Here is a 26,293-nt window from a genome sequence, read left to right on the forward strand (position 1 = left end):
CTGAAGGTAAAATGGTTTTAAATGCTTGATCAAGGATTCTACTGTTATCTTTACTAGAATGATCACATGCATGTTAGCATGGATTTTGTGTGTAAAGTTTTCTCTATATCCAGAGATATTCTCTGAATCTGTAAGTATTACCGCTAATACAGTGGTCCCTCGGTATCCATGGGGTATTGGTTCCAGATCTCTCTGCTCCCTGCAGATACCAAAATCCATGGATGCTCAAGTTCCTTATATAAAATTTTGTCATATTCATGGAACCTATGCATATCCTCCTGTATACTTTAAATCATCTCTAGATTACTTATAATACCCAATACAATGTAAACGCTCTGCAAAAAGTTGTTACGCTGTATTGCTTAGGGAATAATGACAAGGAAAAAAAAAGTCTGCACATGTTTAGTACAGACACACCATCCATTTCTTATTTCAAATATTTTTGATTCATGTTTGATTGAATTCACAGACACAAAACCCATAGATACAGAAGGCTGACCATTTTATCATAGAATTTTGGCCTTATTTTTAATTTTATTTGTCCATAAGTTATTGGAGAACAGGTAGTATGTGGTTACATAAGTTCTTTAGTGGTGATTTGTGAGATTTTGATGCACCCATCACCCGAGCAGTATACACTGCACCCTATTTGTAGTCTTCTATCCCTCTCCCGCCTCCCGCTCTTCCCCGCAAGTGCCCAAAGTCCATTGTATCATTCTTATGCTTTTGCATCCTCATAGCTTAGCTCCCACATATCAGTGAGAACATACAATGTTTGGTTTTCCTTTCCTGAGTTACTTTTATCCTATGTAATCTGTAGTTCTGGTGACTCACAGTCTCCCCACTACCTTAGGGTATGCAGTAGAAATAAACAGTAGGGAGGGAACGGAAGCTGGATGGCACTGATAGTAAAACTATTGGTACTCTCCTACCAGGGAGCCCTGCTGGAGTTGAAGACACAGGGGGAAAGAAGGGCAAGTAAGAAATAGGTGGTCTGGGGACAGTCAACAGTCAACACAAGGGGACTGGGGTAGGAGCTCTGCTCAGAATGCTTTCTATGTGACTACTCGGACTACTCAATACTCATTTAATTTTGCCAGTTACGTTAAAGGCCCATTAATCCCAAACTCACATGTATTCACTTCACAACACTCCAGGTGCCTGCATAGCTTGGCCCTCTAGCCTTCCTTTATTCTTCCATTGATAAGATATGAAAAGATGAAAAAGAAGCTGAGGTACCAATTTCCTGCATGGTGGGTTGGAGGTGGCCAGGAATTGTGGTACTGTGAAGGAAAGGTGCTATGAAACTCAGATCTTGGGCCCTGGCCTCCTTCCTCAGCCAAGCCAACCGTTTAAATAATACTGTGTGGCTTCCTCTGCAAATAGTCACTGAAGTAAATTAATTGATGGAGCATCAGCTTAGTCTGTAGGAGACTTACTGTTATTTCTCTTCTGATGTATATACAGCGCCAAGAAGAGGAATGGCATCATTAGTGATTGAGACAGTCTGTCAAGAAAGAAGAAAACTGCCTGAATTCTGCTGGGAAATTACTAAGACTGGTAAAATGGTTACTGCTATTCAATTTGTAGTTAATCTGAAAATCATAAGTTGCAGTCCCACATGTGAAAATGATGCTTCTCTTTGGCCATAGTAAATAACTTTGGTTTCTAGTGTAGAACTTGCCTTTAGAAAAAGGCACTTCCCTAGTCTCCCTTTGCCCCAACAGCTGAATGAGCTCAGGAACCAAGCCTCATTAGCATAAGGCTACCGCCTCCTAGAAAACCAGTTTGTTTTCTTTTTTACTTATAATCGTAAAGGCCCATATTAAAAAAGAAGAAAAATCTCAACTTAATAATCTAATCCTCTTAAGAAACTAGAAAATGAAAAGCAAACTAAAACTAAAGCAATTAGAAAGAAAATAACAGAGTGGCAATAAATGAAGTAGAGAATATAAAAAGCAGAAAAATCAAAACCAACTTTTGATTCTTGAAAATATCTTGACTAACCAAGAATAAAAGAGAGAAGACTCAAATTACTAAAATCAGGAATGAAAAGAGGTACATTACTATTGACATTGTAGAAATTAAAAAGGACTATAAGAACACTATCAAGTGTATGCCAAGGAATTAGATAACCTAGATGAAATGGAAAAACTTCTAAAAAGACACAAACTGCCTGTGACAGTTAATACTGCGTGTCAATTTGATTGGATTGAGGGATACAAAGTATTAATCCTGGGTGTGGCTGTCGCCAAGAGAGATTAACATTTGAGTCAGTGGGCTGGAGAAGGCAAATCCACACTTAATCTGGTGGGCACAATCTAATCAGCTTCCAGCAAATATAAAGCAGGCAGAAAACGTGAAAAAGGAAAGATGGACCTAGCCTCCGAGCCTGTATCTTTCTCCTGTGCTGGATGCTTCCTGCCCTAGAACCCAGATTGGCTCTCCTTGCTCCTCAGCTTGTAGATAGCCTACTGTGGGACCTTGTGATCGTCTAAGTTAATACCTAATAACTCCTTTATATATACATATCTATGTCTCTCTATATATCGCATACATATATAGAGGCACATACATAAAGGTGCGTGCGCACACACACACACACACACACACACATTCTATTAGTTCTGTCCCTCTGAGAGAACCCTAATAAACTACCAAAACAAACTCAATAAGAAATAGAAAATCTGGACAGACTATTAACAATTAAATACATTTAATTGGTAATCAAAGCTTTCCACAAAGAAATGTTTAGACCCGAATGGTTTTACTGGTAAATTCTAAACCTTCAAAGAATTAAAACAATCTTCACAAACTCAAAAAAACAGCAGAGGGAAAACATTCCATCTCATTCTATGAGGCCCTAATGCGAAAAACAAAGACATCACAAGAAAAGAAAAAAAAGTATTAATTATATCTGTAGTGGGCAGAAATGTGTCCCTTAACTGAATTGAGAATAAGCCACTATAACTATAATTTGAGCAGACATCTCAGAATGTTACAATAAAACATGCAGAGAAGAGAAAAAAGCTGAGGTCTTCCAGAGCTGATAAAAGATATCAGTACACAGATTAAGAGACTCAGTGAATCCCCAAAAAATAAATAGTAATCTATGCCTTAATAGTGCAACTGCACAAAACCAAAGACATATATACAAACACATAATCTTCAAACAAATCAGAGGAAAAGCACATAACCTGTCTAGGGCTTGATTGACAACTGACTGACTCTTCAAACTGTAGAGGCGCTGGAGGTAGGAGACAGGAGGGGAGGGAAGGACAGGGTAGAAGAGGAGAAAGGATGGGAGGGGAGGAAGACAGGGGAGTGGAAGAGAAAGAATATTCCTCAATTCACATTATGAAAGTAGCATAATTTTGGTACCAAAAGCTGACAAATACAGTGTGATGAAGGAAAAATTACAGGCCACTCTCCTATGGACATAGATAAAAAAGAAAACCCTAAACAAAATATTAGCAAACCAAGTTTAGCAATAAAAATAACACATCATGCCGGGCGCGGTGGCTCAAGCCTGTAATCCCAGCACTTTGGGAGGCCGAGGTGGGTGGATCACGAGGTCAAGAGATCAAGACCATCCTGGTCAACATGGTGAAACCCCGTCTCTACCAAAAATACAAAAAATTAGCTGGGCATGGTGGCGCGTGCCTGTAATCCCAGCTACTCAGGAGGCTGAGGCAGGAGAATTGCCTGAACCCGGGAGGCGGAGGTTGCGGTGAGCCGAGATTGCGCCATTGCACTCCAGCCTGGGTAACATGAATGAAACTCCGTCTCAAAAAAAAAAAAAAAAAAAAAACACATCATGACCAAGGTGGGTTTATATCAGGCATGCAAGGTTGTGGTGCATTAATACAACAGAACACTGTAAGCTAAGAAAATAAATGAACTACAGCTACATGAAACACAGATAAAATCTCTAAGGAGAGGAAGCAAGACCCCAAAATTAATGATTCCAATGATAAAGTTCAAAACCAGGCAAAGAGAAATTTAGGCTTACTTAGGTTGCAAACTTTAAAGGAAATTCATATTTCACCTGGCAAAAATACTATATTCAAACTTTAAAGAAATAACAGAAAAATGAGTCTCCAATAATCCTAAACCATTTTCTTTTATATGGCATACACTTTCCTTTAACTTCATTAATTTTAGCTTTTAGCTTCCGGAAGTTCTATGAGTCTGCCCCTATGTAAATTAAGTCCATCTTCCTATACTAAATTAAGTCCTCTGATCGTATTTCTAGTCCAAGTTACATGTGACAAGGCTAACTCCATCTGAGGTCCTTTTTGGAGACAGAGTCTTGCTCTGTCACCTAGGCTGGAGTGCAGTGGTGCGATCTTGGCTCACTGCAACCTCTCCCTTCCGGATTCAAGCAATTCTGCCTCAGCCTCAGCCTCCTGAGTAGCTGGGGTTACTTAAAGGCACATGCCACTATCCCCAGCTAATTTTTGTATTTTTAGTAGAGACGGGGTTTCACCATATTGGGCAGGCTGGTCTTGAACTCCTAACCTCAAGTGATCCGCCCGCCTCGGCCTCCCAAAGTGTTGGGATTGCAGGTGTGAGCCACTGCATCTGGCCCCATGTAAGTCTTTAATATCTAAAGACATCTATGATATCCCAGGGACTTTGAATAGCCACCTCTTCCCCCATATTCCTCCCATTCCCATACATTTCTTCTCTAAACAAAACATCCTGGGTCTTTCATGTAACCTCAAGGGCATTTTCCAAGTCTCTAATTTCCGGAGCAGCTTCATATCTGAACATGTTCCTTTAAGCATGGTACACAGATGGAAACATTCTGGGTATGAACAAATCAAACCGTCACTTCTACTCTACATTCTCTACCTCTACCCCTTGGAAGAGACTGAAGATACTGCAAATATGGACTTAAAGGCATAAGGCCCTGCATTTTAAGTTATTGCTCTGGTCTCAATGTGTCCCCTAAAATTTATGCTGGGAACTTAGTCTCCAATTCAACAGTATTAGGAGGCAGAGCCTAATGGAAAGCGTTTAGGACTCTGCCTTCATGAATGCATTATAATGCCCTTATAAAATGGGCTTGTGGGAGTGGCTCTTTTCTAGTCCTCTGCCATGTGAGAGCACATTCCTCCTCTCTGGAGGACACAGAAATGAGGCACCATCTTGGATCCAGATATAAATCTGCTAGAGCCTTGATCTTGAACTTCCCAGCCTCCAAAACTGAGAATAAATTTCCATACTCTGTAAATTGCATCTCAGATATAGCAGCACAAAAAAGGCAGTCATCATCAACTAAAATGTTATACAGGTTACTAAACCTCTCTGAGCCTATTTCTGTCATCTATACAATGGGTTTTATCTACTCTCTCTAGTATAAGCAAAAACCCAGCTGCAGAGTTTCTGTAAGAGGTAACTAACATTAACAGTGTAAACTAAGACCGTATCTCTCAGTAGCCATGTAATACTGTTTGTTCTTACTCAAGTGTTACTCAATATTGATCACAGTTCAGCTGCACAAAACAGAATCCATTTCGGTTCAGGAGAAAAACATTTAAATTTTATTGACAACAGAAATAATTTTTAGCCCAACGCAGTATGCAAAAATGCTGGTAATGTCCCACTGAGTTGATTTCACGACTTATTAATGAATTGTGACCCACAGATGGACAATTACATTGCAGAGTATTAAATCGCCTGGAGAATCACCAGCAAAGAAGAAACACTAGCCTGTGCTTCCAGAAACTGGGTGGCCAAGCAAGCTGATCGCTCCAGAAGCACTCCATAAGTATGACCCACATCCTCACAACGATGTCTGGTGTCTCATAGAATCTGATGGACAAAACCTAACTGACACCCGAAACCCTGATACAAAGGAAATCAGAAAAATACAATAAAGAAAAGGAAGCACACTAGCAGAAACTGCCAAAAGATGTCAATCAAGCTAGGCCACAGACTCAGTCCCCTATCTGCAACGACATGCTTCTTATATGTATTTACTCAAGCCATGCATGTGAGATGGAAAAATCTGGTAGCCAAAGTATACATTATTTATCTCATCCCTAGAAAAGGCATATTTTCTTCATTATGGCCTATTGCTACTTCCCGGAGGGAAACTCATTATCTAGAACTAGTACAATTTGCCTAATGAGATGAAATTCAGGGGAACAAACCAAAGGTAACAAATTGCCAAGCGACATGTCTTTCACAAACACACCTCTACCCAGTCAATAGAGGACATATCAAAACAGAGATTAATAATGGAGAAATATGCTGAGGATTCTTTTCTCATCCTCATCACAAAGAATCTTAAGATTAAAAAGTTTTTAGACTACTGAAGACAGCGGAAGAAGAAATAACTTTTCTCTCCTATTCATTTTTAGTTCTTTTTGTTCAGCTTCTGCAAGATTTATACCTGTGAAAGAATTTAGGTTTACTGAATAAAAAGTATTGCTTAAGACTTAAAGCAATTAAAGCAAAGTAAGTTGCTCAATGGGTATCATTTGAGTTAAATCACAGTTTTTTTAAATTCTGTAATCGATGTACATTTGATTTTAAAAGAAGACACTGTTTACATCAGGTAACCACAAAGCAGATTTACATACAACCATCAATTGCAGAAAAACAAAGTTTCTTTACAAAAACAAAGTTTCTTTAATCATTAAAAAAAAAAAAAAAAAAGAATGTAGTACTTTTAGAAGGTAAAGCTAATAAGTTTACAGAAGTACAAAACACCAAAACACTTTAAGCAAAAACTCTTTTGTTTTTAAGAAAAAGGTATGACTTCTGGTTTTCTGTTCTTGGCATAAATTTTAATTCTTCCCAGTGGAACCAAAACCTCCTGAACCCCTTTCGGTGTCATCCAAAGCCTGAAAGATAGAAAGGTGGTAAGCGTCACCGTTTTTTTTTTTTACAGCCTCTTTCAGTTTTCCTCTCCAGCTCCTAAGAAAAATGATATAGCCAGAATTCTACTCCTGCTATGTCATCTTTTCAAAAGGGAGATTATAGAAAGAAAAAAATTAAATTCTAAAAAGCTCCATAAATTAGAATATTGGATAACTGTAAAAAATTCTAAGAAAATATCAGAAGTTCAGATATTTAAATAACTTATCCAAATACTACATATCTACATAAAAAACATTTTAAGAAATTCAAAACTAGTATTTGAAATTTGCCTAAGTTTAGTCATATCTATTCTTTAGTTACAAACAGCATAGTAAATCCTCAAGATGACATATATTTCTTCACTTAAGATGTTATATCAGGCCGGGCGCGGTGGCTCAAGCCTGTAATCCCAGCACTGTGGGAGGCCGAGGTGGGTGGATCACGAGGTCAAGAGATCGAGACCATCCTGGTCAACATGGTGAAACCCCGCCTCTACTAAAAATACAAAAAATTAGCTGGGCATGGTGGCGCGTGCCTGTAATCCCAGCGACTCAGGAGGCTGGGGCAGGAGAATTGCCTGAACCCGGGAGGCGGAGGTTGCGGTGAGCCGAGATCGCGCCATTGCACTCCAGCCTGGGTAACAAGAGCGAAACTCCGTCTCAAAAAAAAGATGTTATATCGCTTATTCTCTATAAGCTTTTATAACACTTACTTGAACTTCTTCTATTTCTGGGTAGAAAATCCGTTCACAAATGAGCTGTGCAATTCGATCACCTTTTTTGACTTCAAAGAAAGAACAGTTTATTACTGATGTTATTGACATATCTACATCCTGTTTTATTCAATGAGAATTAAAGGAGTCAATATTATTTACACATACATGACTCCAAAAATTCACTAAAATTATGTGAATGTATGTATTTAACATACCTTCAAACTTTTCTTTGCCAAAGTTAAACAGTACAACACCAACATTTCCTCTATAATCTTCATCTATGACACCAGCTAGAGAAAAGAAAAATAATAGTATCTTGATTTTTCCTTTTGGAATACTAGAGGTGTAAGATTATCTCAAAATCATTGTTAGGTAGCTCTGAGATTTTTATTTTTACAGTTGAATAAGTGAATCTTGCCCTGGTACTATATAAAGCCTTAAAACCAAGAAATAGTATTACTAAAACACAAAAATTTTGAAAACAGGTCCTAATTTTTCAAACTGTCACTCTTTATCAAATGGCGACCATTTCCTATTTTAAGCTGGGAGTGGCAATGACCATCTCCAACCTGCTGTCTAAGCACTGCACACTTGCCAAAAAGACTGGAAGAAAATTACAATTTGGGTTTTAAAGGCTTTTCCTGGTATCAGCGTCCTGCTAATACCCATACTGAAATATGACTGAGTCATAAATAAAAATGTCAAAAAGCCTAAAGCTCTGCAGTGTTTGAATAAATCAACACTGACACTGTTAGGCAGCAGTCTTGCAAATATCAGAACATTCCATTTTTACACTAAAAATGAAGCTGAACTTTTCAGTTCATAATAGTCCTCTCCTTTTAATTTGAACCACTATTCCCTCTTAGAGCATGATTTCTCAAAAGACAGTAGCACAGAGGCTTCATAATGAGTACAACTTTTTATGTGTAATTAATACTTGCTTGAGATTATGACCACAGGGAGAAGTCTACGCAGGGGAGGCCTGAGCCAGGTGCCTGCCATAGTCCAGAGAGTTACACTTACCAAACTTGCTTGCATTTATCTTTAAGCCAAGAATTTAAAATATTTCCATAAACAAAAGCACAGATAATACAGGTGCACCAGGCCTTTTCATTTTTTTAATTGATAAATAATTCACAAAGCATACAATTCATCCATTTAAGTGTACAATTCCACAGTTTATAGTGTATTCAGAGTTGGCCAAATACCTCCACAGTCAATTATAGCACATTTTCATTACCCTCCCTCTGAAAATCCCCTACCTATTAGAAGTCAGTCCCCTTCCTCCCCCTACCCCCAATTTCCTGCTATATATGTTAATTTTTTACCCTCAGTTTGTGAAAGGCTGGATAGGACTCACATGAATGTAACTGAATACAGCTCCACATCACATCTTAACCTCTTAACTAACACTCTATCCTCAACAAAAACCCTTACGAAGGAAAAAATATGAAATAAAAATAATCATGTGTTCAGCTCAATGGGCAGTAATGCTATTTGCCCAAACTCCTAATTATTTGAAAGCTAACTAAAAAAACAAACCGAAACCCCCAAAAACATACCCATCCCCCCCTTTTTTAAGAATACCCTTGGCCGGGCGCGCTGGCTCTCACGCCTGTAATCCCAGCACTTTGGGAGGCTAAGGCGGGTGGATCACGAGGTCAAGAGATCGAGACCATCCTGGTCAACATGGTGAAACCCTGTCTCTACTAAAAATACAACAAATGAGCTGGGCATGGTGGCGCATGCCTGTAATCCCAGTTACTCAGGAGGCTGAGGCAGGAGAAGTGCCTGAACCCAGGAGGTGGAGGTTGCGGTGAGTGCACCATTGCACTCCAGCCTGGGTAACAAGAGTGAAACTCAGTCTCAAAAAAAAAAAAAAAAAAAAAAAAAAAAAACCCCTCTTTTCATTTTTCTCAAATAAGGGCGGGGGGGCGGGGGCGGGAAGCAAACCCTTAGGTCCACCACGGGGAAAAACACTCAGCAAAAACATTTTAGATTTTCCGAATGGATTACAAGGTAAGTTTAAATGAACTCTTGTGCTTTATGAATGAATGACTAGAGACAAGTGAATCTGAATTTTAGCACTTTTTAAAGGTTCCTGATGCAATACTTTTATGAGAACAAGGGTGAGTATAAAACTGGGCAGAAAAGCAACAAAGGCAGTTCATCTACTGTCTGGTCTGAAGGAAACAATCAATTATTGAACTTGACCAATTCGAATACCAAACCCTGCTTTATTCCCCACACTCAGTTGGCCATTAATTTAGACCTTAATATTTATGAAAAAAAATTGATATAAAGATGAGATCAGCTGTTTTCCACATTATTTATTAAAAAATGTTGACTGCAGGGACAATTTAAATTAGATTTACTGAAGAAACCCCTCAACATAGCATGTTGTTCCATGCTAGAAAAAATGGCCACAGTAGGCTAGAGAATTTCCATGCTGGGAGATTTTGAGGTACAGGCTAATAATTCATCTATCTTGAATGAGTTAGAGAAAGACAATATAGACTGACTTCTGAACTTCTCTGTTTCTACTTTATTCAAAAATTTTAAAATAACCAAAATAATACAAATACATATAAAGTAAAAACTTACTCTATTACCCTCCCTGAGGTAGCCAATGTTACAGAAATATATCTTACAAACTACTTTACTTTTTTCTATTTAGAGGATCATAGACACGGAAATACAGTACCATTCTCTTTCCTTTATTTATTTATTTTTTTGAGGCAGGGTCTCACTTTGTTGCCCAGGCTGCGGTATAGTGGTATGATCACAGCGTACTGCAGCTTTACTCTCCAGTGATTCTCCCACCTCAGCCTCCAGATGCAGAGGCACTAACACACCCGGCTAATTTGTTTATTTCTGGTAGAAAGAAGGTATCCCTATGTTGCTCAAAATGAGCCTCAAACTCCTGGGCTCAAGCAATCAGCCCATCTCAGCCTCCCAAAGTGCTGGGATTACAGGCATGAGTCACTACGCCCAACATGTACCATTATTTCTACGTAACTATTCTCTTGTATAATATCAGACACCGGCTGCTTTTACATTTTGCTATAATAAATGAAGCAGCCTTTAAATATATCTTTGTACATTCATGCTTTTTATTTTCATCAAATAGGTTGCAAAAAAAAGGTTCCATCAGCAATATCTGAAAATGCCCATTTCCAAAATCCTTGCCAATATCTGATGGCGGCAATCTCCTACATTCTGGCCAATATGATGAGTAAAAAATGGTTATCTCATTGCCTTACTTCTCATTCTTTGATGACTAGTGAGGCTGGACTTTTTCCCTCCCGTTTGCTGGACATTTGCATGTTCTTGTCTATATTTTCATGTTTTTTTCTCATTTGTTCTTTTTTATAGAAGTTGCAAATATTTGCTTATTGGCTTTATAGTATCTTCTAACATACAAAAACACTCCCTTTTAGTACAGGCCTCTGCTATGTATCTGTAAAGTAGTTGTATCAGAACCAACTGCTTGTCTTGAACTCTACAGATAACGTGATCTAAGATTTTATGCGTGGGACACAAAAATGTGAAAAACCCTTAAATGATTAAAAGAAATTAAGAAGTTTGAAGTCTATTAAAATGTATGGCTGAAAAAAAGGCCCTCAGTAGTTTTTGTTTGTTTGTTTTTTAGCATCAGTGCTGAAGGTACAAAAATTTCAGCAGTTCCCTATTCATTTACTACCCAATTGCCATGTGACCTTCAAGAAAAGCCTTCTCTGCTTACGGGATAAGTATCAGGGATATTTCTCCTCAGAGAAAGGAGAAAGTATCTTGAAGTTATCACTGGAAAAATCATGCATTGGAACTGGCAGAGTGATTAACTGACTTCAGGCAAAAGTTTTACTGTGTCAAGAGTTTGGCATGTCATTTGTTGGAAACCTTTTTTCAGTGAAAAACTATCCACACCTACCAGATGTGAATTTTGAACAGAATCCTGCATGCTCAACTTTTCCCTTTGACCCTTATTTACAGCCTGGGATTTCTAAGAACATTTCTCTTCAGAAACAAAAACTGTTGCCAATTATGATAAACTTGTGCCTAAGGGACATTTTTAAGATTCTCTGCATCCAAGAACACACCACAATGTGATTTTATGAATAACACCATACCAACCACGAGGCAAACTAACTTTCCATTCTTTTACATGAAGTTTTTCCAGGAAGTTGTTTTAAACAGAGCAAAAATTAGTAACAAAGCCGAAAAAAAGAAAAAGTTTCCACATAAAAACAATCTGTGAAGTCACTAAGGATAGAAATTATACCTCACAGAATCTACTATGCGCCAAGCACTATATATTTCATATACATTATCATTTAATCTTCCCACCTCTCAGAGGCAGACACACTAATTTCCTTGGTAAGATGAGGAAACTGAGGCTCAGAAAGGTTAAGAAATACCTAGTTAGTGACAGAGCTGGGACCTAAATCCAGTTGTTATTCCAAAGCTCGCATTCCTTGCACAGTCATTTGAAACTTCATTAAAAATATGTACAATCCTTGATATCCTTCAGTTACTTTCCCAAATAACATAGCTGACCTTGAGAAAGCATTTTTGAACATCAGGCATAACTTACAGAGCCCAAGGACTCCTCAACCCAAGAGTGGCTGTCAATGTCCATCCCTGCTATGTAAAACTCAGCTCCCCTTTAGTCCCTGAGAAAGAACTATGTACTTTTGGAGCCCTGTCTTGTCCCACAGCACCACCTAGTGACACTGGAGAGACACCACACACACACACACAAAATGTTAAGACTAAAGGGTAGGTCTAGGATAGCCAGGCTTCATCAAGTGCTTAGTTAGCCTTGATGTGGCACATAAAAGTGAACTAATTCAGGACAGTGTTTAGTTGGTGAGGGGGATGCAGCAGGGTAATCTCCACGCTTAATTGCAGTGGAAAGAACAAGGGGGAGGGAATCATACCGAGATTCCAGTTTTTACCACATATCCACGTGGACTCATTTCTGAGCCAGTTTCCTGATCTGTTAAAAAGCCTCCATAAAGTAGCTCTGTAAAAATGGGTGGAGGAGGAGATCCAGCACACCTACTTATCTGGGGGCCAAGATATCTTGTTAAATGAAACATTCACTACTGATGGGATAAACGGTCAGTATATAGGGACCATGACTGCGGTCTGAATCCCGGTCACAGGAGATCTGAAGCAAGGAAAGCAGAAATTTCCTTACAATAAGGAGGGTAGCTCTGTAGGTTAGAAATCCTACAGCCGGGACTTCTGCCAACATGGCCGAATAGGAACAGCTCCAGTTCAGTTAACAGAGAGTGATCCAGAAGGCGAGTGATCTTCACATTTCAAACCAGAGTACCAGGTTCATTTCATTGGGACTGGTTAGACAGTGACAGTAGCCCAAGGAAGGCAAACAGAAGCAGGGTGGGGCTCTGCCTCACCCAGGAAGCACAAGGGGCTGGAGAACTCTCTCTCCTAGCCAAGGAAGCCAATAGAGACTTTTCCAGACACTCTGGCTTAGATACTGTGCTTTTCCCACGGTCTTCACAACCACAGACCAGGAGATTCCCTCTGGTGCCTACAATACCAGCACCCCAGGTTTCCAGCACAAAACTGGGTGGCTGTGTTAGCCAGGTTTTTTTTCCTCATACCCCAGTGACGCCTGAAATGCCAACAAGACAGAACTGCTCATTCCCCTGAACAAAAGGGGGTTAAAGCCAGGGAGCCAAGCGATCTGGGTCTGTGGGTCCCACCCCCACAAAAACCAGCAAGCTAAGAGCCACTGGCTTGAAATTCTTGCAGCCAGCACAGCAGTCTGAGCGCAACCTGGGGCATTCGAGAAAGGTGGGGGGAGGGGCATCCACCATTACTGAGGCTCGGGTAGGCAGTCTAAACTCACCTGTATAAACAAAGACACGTGGAAGTTTACACAACAACCTGGTGGAGCCCACAGCAGCTCAGCAAAGCCTCTACAGGCAGACTGTGACCAGGCTCCCTTCTTGCTGGGCAGGGCATCTCTGAAAAAAGGCAGCAGCCCGTCAGGGACTTATAGATAAAGACCCCAGCTTCCTGGGACAGAGCTCCTGGGAAAAGGATCAGTGTGGGTCCTGCTTCAGCAGACTCCAACGTCTCTGCCCAGAAGCTCTGAAGGACCAACAGAGCTCCCAGCACAGCACTTAAGCTCTGATAAGGGACAGACTGCCTACTCAAGTGGCTCTGTGACCCCGTTTATCCTAATAGACACCTCATACAGGACAGCTCTGGCTGACATCTGGCGGGTACCCTTCTGGGATGAAGCTACCAGAGGAAGAAACAGGCAGCAATCTTTGCTGCTCTGCGGCCCGTCGGTGGTTCTCAGGCAAGCAGGGTCTGGGGTGGACCTCTAGAAGACCTGCAGCAGAGGGGCCTGATGGTTAGAAGGAAAACTAAAAAACAAATAGCTTCAACATCAACAGAAGTAGACGTCCACTCAGAAACCCCATCCAAAAGTCACCAACTTCAAAGACCAAAGGTAGATAAATCCAAGAAGATGGGAAGAAACCAGCACAAAATGACTGAAATCGCCAAAAGAACATCTCTTTTCCTCCAAGGGATCACAACACCTCACCAGGAAGGGAACAAAACTGGACAGAGAATGAGTTTGACGAATTGACAGAAGAAGGCTTCAGAAGGTGGGTAGAAACAAACTTCTCTGAGCTAAAGGAGCATGTTCTAACCCAATGTAAGCAAACTAAGAACCTTGAAAAAAAGGTTAGATAAAATGCTAACTAGAATAACCAGCATAGAGAAGAACATCAACAAATTGATGGAGCTGAAAAACACTGCACAAGAACTTCGTGAGGCATACATAAGTTTCAATAGCCAAATTGATCAAATGGAAAAAAGGATATCAGAGATTGAATATCAACTCAATGAAATAAAGCAAGAAGGCAAGATGAGAGAAAAAAGAGTGAAAAGAACAAAGCCTCCAAGAAATATGGGATGATGTGAAAAGACCAAATCTACATTTGATCAGTGTACCTGAATGTGAAGGGGAAAATTAAACAAGTTGGAAAACACTCTTCAGGATATTATCCAGAACTTCCCCAATCTAGCAAGGCAGGCCAACATTCAAATTCAGGAAATACAGAGAACACCGCAAAGGTATTCCTCAAGAAGAGCAACCCCAAGGCACATAATCGTCATAGTCACCCGGGTTGAAATGAAGGAGAAAATGCTAAGGGCAGCTAGAGAGAAAGCTCGGGTTACTCACAAAGGGAAGCCCATCAGACTCACAGCGGATCTCTCCACAGAAACCCTACAAGTCATAACAGAGGTGGGGGTCAATATTCAACATCCTTAAAGGAAAGAATTTTCAACCCAGAATTTCATATCCAGCCAAACTAAGCTTCGTAAGTGAAGAATAAATAAAATCCTTTACAGACAAGAAACTGCTGAGCGATTTCATCACCATCAGGCCTACCTTACAAGAGCTCCCGAAGGAAGCACTAAACATGGAAAGCAGCAACCAGTACCAGCCACAGCAAAAACATACCAAATTGTAAAGACCATCGACACTATGAAGAAACTGCATCAACTAATGGGCAAAACCACCAGCTAGTATCAAAATGGTAGATTCAAATTCACACGTAACAATATTAATTTTAAATGTAAAAGGGGTAAATGCCCCAATTAAAATACACCAACTAGCAAATTGGGTAGCCAAGACCCATTGGTGTGCTGTATTCAGGAGACTCATTTTACATGCAAAGATACACAAAGGCTCAAAATAAAGGGAGGGAGGAAGATTGACCAAGCAAATGGAGAGCAAAACGAAGCAGGGGTTTCAATCCTAGTCTCTGATAAAACAGACTTTAAACCAACGAAAATCAAGAAACAAAGAAGGGCATTACATAATAATAGTAAAGGGATCAATGAAACAAGAAGAGCTAACTATCCTAAATATATATCCACTGAATACAGGAGCACCCAGATACATAAATCAAGGTCTTCAAGACCTACAAAGAGACTTAGACTCCCACACAGTAATAGCGGGAGACTTTAACACCTCACTGTCAATATTAGATCAAAGAGACAGAAAATTAACAAGGATATCCAGGACTTCAACTCAGATCTGGACTAAGCAGACCTAACAAGACATCTACAGAACTCTCCACCCCCAAATCCACAGAATATACATTCTTCTCAGAACCACATTGCACTTCCTGTAAAACTGACCACATAATTGGAAGTAAATCACTCCTCAGCAAATGCAGAAGAATGGGGAAATCAAAACAGTCTCTCAGACCACAGGGCAATCAAATTAGAACTCAGTATTAAGAAACTCACTCAAAACTGCACAAGTACATGGAAACTGAACAACCTGCTCCCAAATGACTACTGGATTAATAATGAAATGGAGGCAGAAATAAAGATGTTCTTCGAAACCAATGAGAACGAAGAGACAATGTAACAGAATCTCTGGGACACATTTAAAGCAGTGTCTAGAGGGAAATTTATAGCACTAAATGCCCGCCTGAGACGAAAGGAAAGATCTAAAATTGACACCTTAATGTCACGATTAAAACAACTAGAGGAGCAAGAACAAACAGAACTCAAGGGATATTACCACCAATTCCACAAAAATATAAACTACCATCGGAGATTACTACAAACACCTCTATGCACATAAACCAGTAAATCAAGAAGAAATGAATAAATTCCTGGACACTTACAACCATCCAAGGCTAAACCAGGAAGATGTTGAATCCCTGAATATACCAACAACAAGGTCTGAAGTTGAGGTAGCAATTAATAGCCTATCAACCAAAAAAAGTCCAGGACCAGACGGGTTCAAAGCCAAATTCTACCAGAGGTACAAAGAGGAACTGGTACCATTCCTTCTGAAACTATTCCAAACAATACAAAAAAAGGGAATCCTCCCTAATTCATTTTATGAGTGCAACATCATCCTGATACCAAAACCTGGCAGAGATACAACTAAAAGAGAAAATTTCAGGCCAATATCCATGATGAACATTGATGCAAAAATCTTCCATAAAATACTGGCAAACCAAATCCAACAGCACATCCAACAGCTTATCCATCACAATCAGGTAGGCTTCATCCGGGGATGCAAGGCTGGTTCAACATATGCAAATCTATAAATGTAATCCCACATAAACAGAACCAAAGACAAAAACCACATGGTTATCTCAATAGATGCAGAGAAGACCTCTAACAAAATTCCACAGCACTTTATGCTAAGAACTCTTAATAAACTAGGTATTAATGGAACATTATCTCAAAATAGTAAGAGCGATTTATGACAAACCCACAGCCAATATCATACTGAATGGGTAAAAACTGGAAGCATTCCCTTTGAAAACTGGCACAAGACAAGGATGCCCTCTCTCACCCCTCCCATTCAACATAGTATTGGAAGTTCTGGCCAGCGCAATCAGGCAAGAAAAAGAAATAAAGGGTATTCAATTGGGAAAAGAGGAAGTCAAATTGTCTCTCTTTGCAGACAACATGACTGTATATTTAGAAGAGCCCATCGTCTCAGCCCAAAATCTCCTTAAGATGATAAGCAAACTTTAGCAAAGTCTCAGGATACATAATCAATGTGCAAAAAATCACAAGCATTCCTATACACCAATAAAAGGCAAACAGAGAGCCAAATCATGAGTGAACTCCCATTGACAATAGCTACAAAGAGAATAAAATACCTAGGAACATAACTAACAAGGGATGTGAAGGACCTCTTCAAGGAGAACTATAAACCACTGCTCAAGGAAATAAGAGAGGACACAAACAGATGGAAAAACATTCCATGCTCATGGTTAGGAAGAATCAATATTGTGAAAATGGCCATACTGCAGAAAGTAATTTATAGATTCAATGCTATCCCCATCAAACTACCACTGACTTTCTTCACAGAATTGGAAAATAACATGTTAAACTTCATATGGAACCAAAAGAGAGTGCACACAGCCAAAACAATCCTAAGTTAAAAAAACACACAAAAAAACAAAGCTGGAGGCATCATGCTACCTGACTTCAAACTATACTACAAAGCTACAATAATCAAAACAGCACGGTACTGATACCAAAACAGAGATATAGACCAATGGAACAGAACAGAGGCCGCAGAAGCAACACCACACATCTACCACCATCTGATCTTTGACAAACCTGACAAAAACATGCAATGGGGAAAGGATTCCCTATTTAATAAATGGTGTTGGGAAAACTGGCTAGCCATACGCAGAAAGCTGAAACTGGATCCCTTCCTGACACCTTATACAAAAAATAACTCCAGATGGATTAAAAATTTAAACATAAGACCTAACACCATAAAAAGCACAGAAGAAAATCTAGGCAAAACCATTCAGGACATAGGTGTAGGCAAGGACTTCATGACCACAACACCAAAAGCATTGGCAACAAAAGCCAGAATAGACAAATGGGACGTAATCAAGCTCCACAGCTTCTGCACGGCAAAAGAAACAGTCATTACAGTGAATCGGCAACCAACAGAATGGGAAAAAATTTTTGCCATCTACCCATCTGACAAAGGGTTGATATCCAGAATTTACAAAGAGCTAAAATAGATTTACAAGAAAAAAACTAACAAGCCCATTCAAAAGTGGGCAAAGGATATGAACAGACACTTTACAAAAGAAGACATACATGAGGCCAACAAACATGAAAAAAATGCTCATCATCACTGGTCATTAGAGAAATGCAAATCAAAACTACACTGAGATACCATCTCATGCCAGTTAGAATGGCGATCATTAAAACATCTGGAGACAACAGATGCTGGAGAGGATGCAGAGAAATAGGAACACTTTTACAGTGTTGGTGGGAGTGTAAATTAGTTCAACCATTGTGGAAGACAGTGTGGCCATTCCTCAAGGACCTAGAAATAGAAATTCCATTTGACCCAGCAATCCCATTACTGGGTATATATCCAAAGGATTATAAATCGTTCTACTATAAGGACACATGCACACGAATGTTCACTGCAGCACAGTTTACAATAGCAAAGACCTGGAACCAACCCAAATGCCCACTGATGATAGACTGGACAGTGAAAATGTGGCACATATACACCAGGAATATTATGTAGCCATCAAAAACAATGAGTTCATGTCCTTTGTAGGGACATGGATGAACCTGGAAACCATCATTCTCAGCAAACTGATACAAGTGCCGAAAATCAAACACCGCATGTTCTCACTCATAGGCGGGTGTTGAACAATGAGAACACATGTACACAGGGACGGGAGCACTACACACTCGGGTCTGTTGGGGGATAATAGGGGAGGGAGAGTGGGGGGTGAGGAGTTGGGGAGAGACAGCAAGGGGAGAAATGCCAGATATAGGTGATGAGGAGGAAGGCAGCAAATCACACTGCCACGTGTGTACCTATGCAACAATCTTGCGTGTTCTTCACATGTACCCCAAAACCTAAAATGCAATAAAAAAAAAAAAAAAAAAGCAATGGCAACAAAAGCCAAAATAGAAAAATGGAATCTAATTAAATTTAAGAGCTTCTGCACAGCAAAAGAAACTATCATTAGAGTGAACCGGCAGCCCACAGAATGGGAAAAATTTCTGCAATCTGCCTATCTGACAAAGGGCTAATATCCAGAATCTACAAAGAACTTAAACAAATTTACAAGAAAACAATCCCATCAAAAAGTGGGCAAAGGATATGAACAGACACTTTCAAAAGAAGACATTTATATAGCCAACAAATATATGAAAAAAAGCTCATCATCACTGGTCATTAGAGAAATGCAAATCAAAACCACATTGAGTTACCATCTCACGCCAATTAGAATGGCGATCATTGAAAAGTCAGGAGACAACAGATGTTGGAGAGGATGTGGAGAAATAGGAACACTTTTACACTGCTGGGAGTGTAAATTAGTTCAACCATTGTGGACGACAGTGTGGTGATTCCCCAGAGATCTAGAAACAGAAATACCAGTTGACCCAGCAATCACATTACCAGGTATATATCCAAAAGATTATAAAACATTCAACTATAAAGACACATGCATTGTGAAACTGTTTACAATAGCAAAGACTTGGAGCCAACCCAAATGCCCATCAATGATAGACTGGATAAAGAAAATGTGGCACATATACACCATGGAATACTATGCAGCCATAAAAAAGTATCAGTTCATGTCCTTTGAAGGGACATAGATGAAACTGGAAACCATCATTCTCAGCAAACTAACACAAGAACAGAAAACCAAACACAGCATGTTCTAACTCATAGTGGGTGTTGAACAATGAGAACACATGGACACAGGGAGGGGAACATCACACACTGGGGCCTGTCAGGGGTAGGAGGGCTAGGGAAGGGATAGCAGGGAGTGGGGGTACTGGGGAGAGCTAACATTAGGAGAAATACCTAATGTAGATGACGGAGGCAAGGGGAGGGGATGCAGCAAACCACCACGGTATGTGTACACCTATATAACAAACCGGCACGTTCTGCACATGTATCCCAGAACTTAAAAGTATAATTAAAAAAAAAAAAAAAAAAAAGAAAAAAAAGATACTGAGGGTTCTTCATGAAAGGTACCACATGAGGTAGTGTTAACTTTGAGAGATATGAGAAAGACTTTATTATAAGGGAAACAGGTACCACAAAGGACTCTCCTGACAAATTTAGAGAAAACTGTTTTCTCTCCTGACTTCAGGGAAAGATATTTTTGTATTTTGCTATACACAGATAGCTTTCCTATTAAGGTAAGAAAACTGTTACAAGATAGACTTGCATTTTCTACAATTCTGTTGCTTAAATACTCAAAAATCATTACATCATTAAATTTAAGTCATTATTAATTAGGTAATAATTATTTTTTAAATTAAGTTGGTAGTTAAAAATATAATTGCTTAAAATAATTGCAAACTTTTCCTTCTCTTGTAATAACAAGCTTCCCTCTAAGAATAGACATTTTTGACAAAATGCAGATTATCACTAAACCAAGCCAAAAAACCCATTTGTCAGATAGTGCCTAGTCAGCCTACTAGTAAAACAACATGCATTTTACATAATGTAACTTAAAAATTAGACATGAAATAGTATTTGAAATTTTATCATAATTGTCTTACTTCATATATGGAAATTTCTAAAGAGGCAAGTCACAACAAAAAATCATTTTCTTAAAAATAAAATCTGTCATTTGAATACTACCTTTCAAACAAAGACAAAGGAAATACTCGCAAACATTTACAAAATAAAAAAAGAAATATATTACCTCCTACATCAATAAAGTGTTTTGCAGCCAAACCAGACCGTGGAGCTAAAAAACAAGGAGACGCTGGTTATTTTAAGGGGGAAAGGCTAAGCTAGATACAGCTGACGCAATTGAAGCATGTCATTCTCTTCACCTATCATTCAATATCATCATCTTAACTTTAGCACATCGTTTTGAATTAAAGAATATATTCATCATACTGGATTACCAAAGTTGGAAATAATATTTAGAAAAATTCTACAAGGTTTTAATTCAAAACTAACTTAAACTACTCCCATGTGACTTCAATGGAGAATTTCTGGTGGTGTAGACATGGGAGAACAACTACTAGAATAAGCTGAAAGATGAGGAAGCCGAACAACTGAAGCCTGCTCTTTCAAGAAGTTTAGCCTCAGGGCGGGCGCGGTGGCTCACGCCTGTAATCCCAGCACTGTGGGAGGCCGAGGCGGGTGGATCACGAGGTCAAGAGATTGAGACCATCCTGGTCAACATGGTGAAACCCCGTCTCTACTAAAAATACAAAAAATCAGCTGGGCATGGTGGCGTGTGCCTGTAATCCCAGCTACTCAGGAGGCTGAGGCAGGAGAATTGCCTGAACCCAGGAGGCGGAGGCTGCGGTGAGCCGAGATCGCGCCATTGCACTCCAGCCTGGGTAACAAGAGCAACACTCTGTCTCAAAAAAAAAAACAAAAAAACCCCGAAGTTTAGCCTCAAAGGGGAACAAAGAGGAGTGTGGCTGGCAGGAACACAGTACCGAGGAAGAGGACTTTGGTTTTCAGATGGGATACCACAACATATACAATGTAGATAGGAAGGGAGAGGAAGAAGGGAGAAGGGAACAAATCTAACGAAACAGCAGAGCACCTTCTAGAACTGGAGACCCCACTATTCATGATTCAGATGCCAAAAGACATGCGTGTAGGAAACATATGAACCAGAGTAAGATAAATGGGCTAATATCAGTTAAGTAAAATACCAAAAACCAAGTCTCAATGGTTCAATGTTAGTACACTTTTTAATCCTAAAAAATGAAAAAAAGGCCGGGCGCGGTGGCTCAAGCCTGTAATTCCAGCACTTTGGGAGGCCGAGGCGGGTGAATCACGAGGTCAAGAGATCGAGACCATCCTGGTCCACATGGTGAAACCCTGTCTCTACTAAAAATACAAAAAAATGAAAAAAAGAGCTAAGTTTATACCTTATACTTGCTGACCCAAGCATCACACCTATAATTAATTATCCTAAATTGTAGTATTTTATTTTAGAATAATTTAAATCAGGCACTTTGTCAGTAATGCTGCCTCTTTCTGTAATGACCTTTATTTCACTCCATCTCCGCCCCTTCCCCTGAAAAAAGTCTTAAAAATGCAGTTAATGATGCCCAAGAGATGAGATGAGAGCCCATCTTGTTATCTTTTAAGGGCTGAAGTACTGGCAGTTTCCCCACTCATGGCTAATAAGATAGTGCCAGCCTAGCTCCGTTTCCCAGAGGAGGGTGTCACAGTTCCATTGGCTCCTTTATGTTTACTCTGAAGTTAGTCAAAAAGAACTTACGCTCTTGCAAAGAACTCTGGTAACAACTGATCCACTCCAGAAAAATCAAACCTGTTGACCTGTACTCCATTTTGTCCTGGCTCCTCCCAGTCCTTCTAGAACACTGAAGAGTATTCTTTACCCTAACCCCATGGCCAAACACGAAAAGGTTAAATAGGCTTACACACTCTAGGACCAACAAGGTTCGAAGTTTTAGTCTCATAATATAACATGTCTTGTTCTGAGAACCCCCTAGCCCAATGTGAACATAAAAGCTCCAGTGGAGGAGGAGAAAAATAAAAGGGTCAAAAAGAGGCAAAGCAGAGATGTAAATGAAGCCTTTCAAACAGTGCATTTGCTATCACAAATGGGGACACAGCCCAAGCAGTATTACCTGCTTATTACCCCAAATGAAACATGAAGAATGTATCACAAAGGAGAGCTTGACAAATAGTACCCGTTTCTTAAATGACTTACCTACTCTTCCGTAACATCCAGAAGGAAGCGCTATCTGTATGTCTGTTTTCACAAGAGCTTTCTCCATAGGTGATATTGTGTAATCATAGGCGCTAAGAAAATATTGAAAGAAAGTAAATGCAAATCTACTTATAAAATTAGTTTTATATTTTGTTTGTGACCAAGCATATAAAATTGCTTTCAATATATTTAATGAATTAATGCAACTTTAGTTTCTAAAATCAACCTTGCTATGAATTCCCAACTCATCTTAAAAGTTTATGAAGGTAGAGGTAGCTATTTTCTTTTATTAAAATGACAGCTTTAGAGAAAATAATTCTCTGTAATTTTGATGGTGTGAAGAGATGCCAACATTGTAAATGTTTGTCCCTGAACAGAAGTTTTTTGGGAAACTTTTAAGGTACTTATTAGCATGAAGGGCACAAAGGTAAGCTTTCAAAAGGTGGATGCTTTACTACCACAGTTTGAAAAGAAAAAAAATGAAGAAAGAACCAAGAAAAAAGGTCAAGTACTGGCCAACAATAGCTATCATTAAGCCTCTACTGTGCCAGGCACAGTTCTAATTGGTTTATATATATAACTCATTTTATTCTCACAATCATCTACATGATTAGGGAAAATCTGCAGAAGGAAAGGAGAAAAAGGGTGGACAAAATAAGAGCGATAAAGAACTGTGTTGTATCTGTCAGGCTGGGCTTGGTAGTTTACCAGGCTTAGGTCATGAACTCCCTGGCTGAAGGAGAGAGCTTATCTCTGTGAACAGCCCGTGGAAGTAAATCTTGCCAAGGAGCGGAATTCTTCGAAGGTCCACACAGTAAATGCTGCCATTCTTGCTATTACTGTGGCCCTCTCCGGGGTAGAAAATTAAGAGATTTTACAATGAGCAGACCGGAAGTTTACTTTGGAGACCTTAATTAAGTCTGGTAAAGCAGTACTACACTTGCCTTTCTTTCACTGAAATCCCTCTTTAAATAGGTAAGCCCTAATTTATTACAGAGATACATTATTTCCATGTCAATTTCAGTACACAGAAAGTCACCTGTGTTTATCAGGAAACAAGTATCTTAAATCAAGGACTCCCCTAGGACTCACAAAAGTGCTCCAATATATACTTTGGAAAGATCTAGTCAAACTACATCACACTACTTTTATTCATTAAGAGACTGTACAGTTTTTCCAGCTACAATTGTCCATCCCTAATTTCCTTCTCCATTCTTTTCTGTTGCTATCATCATGCACTCCTTTCTCTCCTCCTGTGTTTAGGCCAATAGCTCTCATGTTCAAATTACTTGAGATAATTTAAAATAAATCCCAGTGCTGGGGATTTAGTTATATAACAAACCCTCCTCCTCTTTCAGCATTACTTTTCACCTACCTTAATGGTTCTAAGAACTGGGTACGGTGGTCAAATGAAAAAAGCCCAAAATTCAGGCTGAAAGAATTCTATTATCTTCAAGCCTCTGGGCAGATCAATTCAGCTCTTCACAAACTCCCAGCTGTGTAAAACGTAACACTAATCTACTTAAGGATTGTTGTGAGGACTAAATAGCAAACGGTAAAGTTTACGGTACAGGAAAAACCTGCTGGAGAGATGCAAGTGTCGTAGTATTACAGGCAGCTCTGCCTTTCCTATTCGGATACCTTTTGAAATTCCGCCCTGGGGCCAGATGAATGCATAGAAAATAACTCTTTAAGGCAGATGCATGCTTAATTCTATTCTTAGGTATTTTCACGCTCACACCCAGGCTCTCACCTCGGCTTTTCTATTAAGCACAGCATCACCCTCAGGCCGCTCAGAAGCCACCACGTGCCTTCCCAATCTCTACCTTCCATTTAGGAAGGATACAAGACACGTTGCAAAGTAACGTCTTGGTAGACACTGTATAGCTATTTCACTTATTCTGCACTCTGCCGAAATCGCTATGCCAAAGATGGAAGCTAAAATTTTCGACATGGAAAAAGGCAGAAATCCTTTTTACAGCTAGCGTGTTCCTGTAATCTCTTCGGTGACTGCTTCTAGCTGCGGCAGCGGATGGCCGGCCCTTCGCAGCCTCCTCGCCCGGAACGCCCCGCTCACCTGTATAGGTCGTAGCCCGCGGCCCGCGCGGAGCCCCGCGTGGGGGCCGTGGCGTGCTCGGAGAGCCTGGCAAAGCGGAGCTGCACGCCACCCTCCTCTGCGGGCCGGGCCCGCTTGCTGGGTGAACCGGCGGGTGTCTCTTCAGAGCAGGGCATGGCACAGCCAGAAGGCGAACGAGGAGAGCGCCCTGGGAACAAGAGAACGTTAAGACAAGCAGCGTCGCAGGGAACTCGCCCAAACCAAAATTTCCCGCCAGCTCCTCCCCACCCACCGCCGCCTCCGGGACGAGTCCACAGTTCTGGCTGAGAGGGGAGGCGGGATTCACATTTTGGGCTAGAAGCCCTTCTCAGAAAGCAAGTTTGGGATCGGAAACTACTAGGTCCCAGTCAACGTTCCACATTCAGCGCGCGAGGCCGACGTTGGGGACAGCTCCTGGGGCATCACCCTCACACTAGAAAGGAGCCCCCTCCGCCAGGGGACCCGAATGGACTCCCCCTGCGCACCAAGAGGCCGCTCACCGCCCTACTTCCCCTACTGTCTCTAGCGGAAGGATTTCCTTCCGGACTGCCGGGGCCCCTCGCACGCCTCTCTCCTCCCCTGCTAGGGCGCCAGGCATCCCCGAGCCTTAGAAAGCTCGCCCTTCCCGCGCCCCCGACTGTACTGGCTCGGCGGCAGCCTCGGCTCAGGCGGCCAGCGCTGGACAGCGGCCGGGGCGTCCCGTGCTGCGCGGCGCGGCCGAGGGGCGGGCCCGGCTCGGAGGGGCCCGGCTCGGAGGGGCCCGCGACCTCGGCCCTCTGCCGTGCGCCTCGCGCGTTTTGCATCGCTGAGCCAAGCAGAGATGGAAGGAAACGGTAGCAGAGCGCGGGGCGAGGGCAGAGGGGAGTCATTTCCCCCAAAGTTTGGGCTGGTTGGCTCCTCGGCACCTCCGGATGTGCGCCCGGCTTCCACCCTGAAGACGCGCGCGTCCCGGGCACGTGACCTCGGAAGCAGTCGCCGCCGTGGGCGTGGAGAGGCGGCGCGCAGGGCTGCGCAGTCCCTGGGTCTCCAGGAACTCGGCGTCCTGAGTCTTGCTGCCGCCTCCTGCTGCCCCCGCCTCTTGCCCTCGTTCTTGTTTGCGCTGGTCTTCATTTTCCGAGAGTGTCCTCCAGGCCCAGGCCCTGTTCCTGGCTAACTTACCTGGGGCGGCACTGCCGGCGGCCATGACTCCCGGACTCTGAGCCCAGGGGCGCCCAAAGCGCCGGAACCGCAACTCGGAGCGGTTGACATTTACTGCGCCCGGGGCCACTTCCCAGGCTGTGGGCAAGAAGCCGATTTCCTTCCAGCACTGAGGGCCAGACGTAGTGTTTATTCCACTGGAAGCGGGGAGGGCGC

General features: G+C 41.1%; 1 protein-coding gene across 2 annotated transcripts; it reads right to left on the reverse strand.

The window, feature by feature from the left end:
• Positions 1–5,526: 5,526 nt before the first annotated feature.
• DUT (deoxyuridine triphosphatase) lies at positions 5,527–26,189 on the reverse strand. 2 transcript variants are annotated; one of them, XM_032297527.1, is made up of 7 exons: positions 26,099–26,189; positions 24,923–25,061; positions 22,846–22,937; positions 20,839–20,883; positions 7,804–7,878; positions 7,586–7,656; positions 5,527–6,857 (listed from the first exon to the last, which is right to left on the reverse strand). In XM_032297527.1, the coding sequence occupies exons 1-7, from the start codon at positions 26,121–26,123 to the stop codon at positions 6,801–6,803; spliced, it is 504 nt and encodes a 167-aa protein (XP_032153418.1). In that variant the 5' UTR covers positions 26,124–26,189; the 3' UTR covers positions 5,527–6,800. The 2 variants fall into 2 exon arrangements, with proteins under 2 accessions (XP_032153418.1, XP_032153417.1); XM_032297526.1 differs by lacking the exon at positions 26,099–26,189 and adding an exon at positions 25,584–25,863.
• Between the last annotated feature and the right edge of the window lie 104 nt (positions 26,190–26,293).

The sequence above is a fragment of the Sapajus apella genome, unplaced genomic scaffold (genome assembly GCF_009761245.1).
Source record: "Sapajus apella isolate SASKATOON/1434 unplaced genomic scaffold, GSC_monkey_1.0 scaffold37, whole genome shotgun sequence".
Classification (NCBI taxonomy): domain Eukaryota; kingdom Metazoa; phylum Chordata; class Mammalia; order Primates; family Cebidae; genus Sapajus; species Sapajus apella.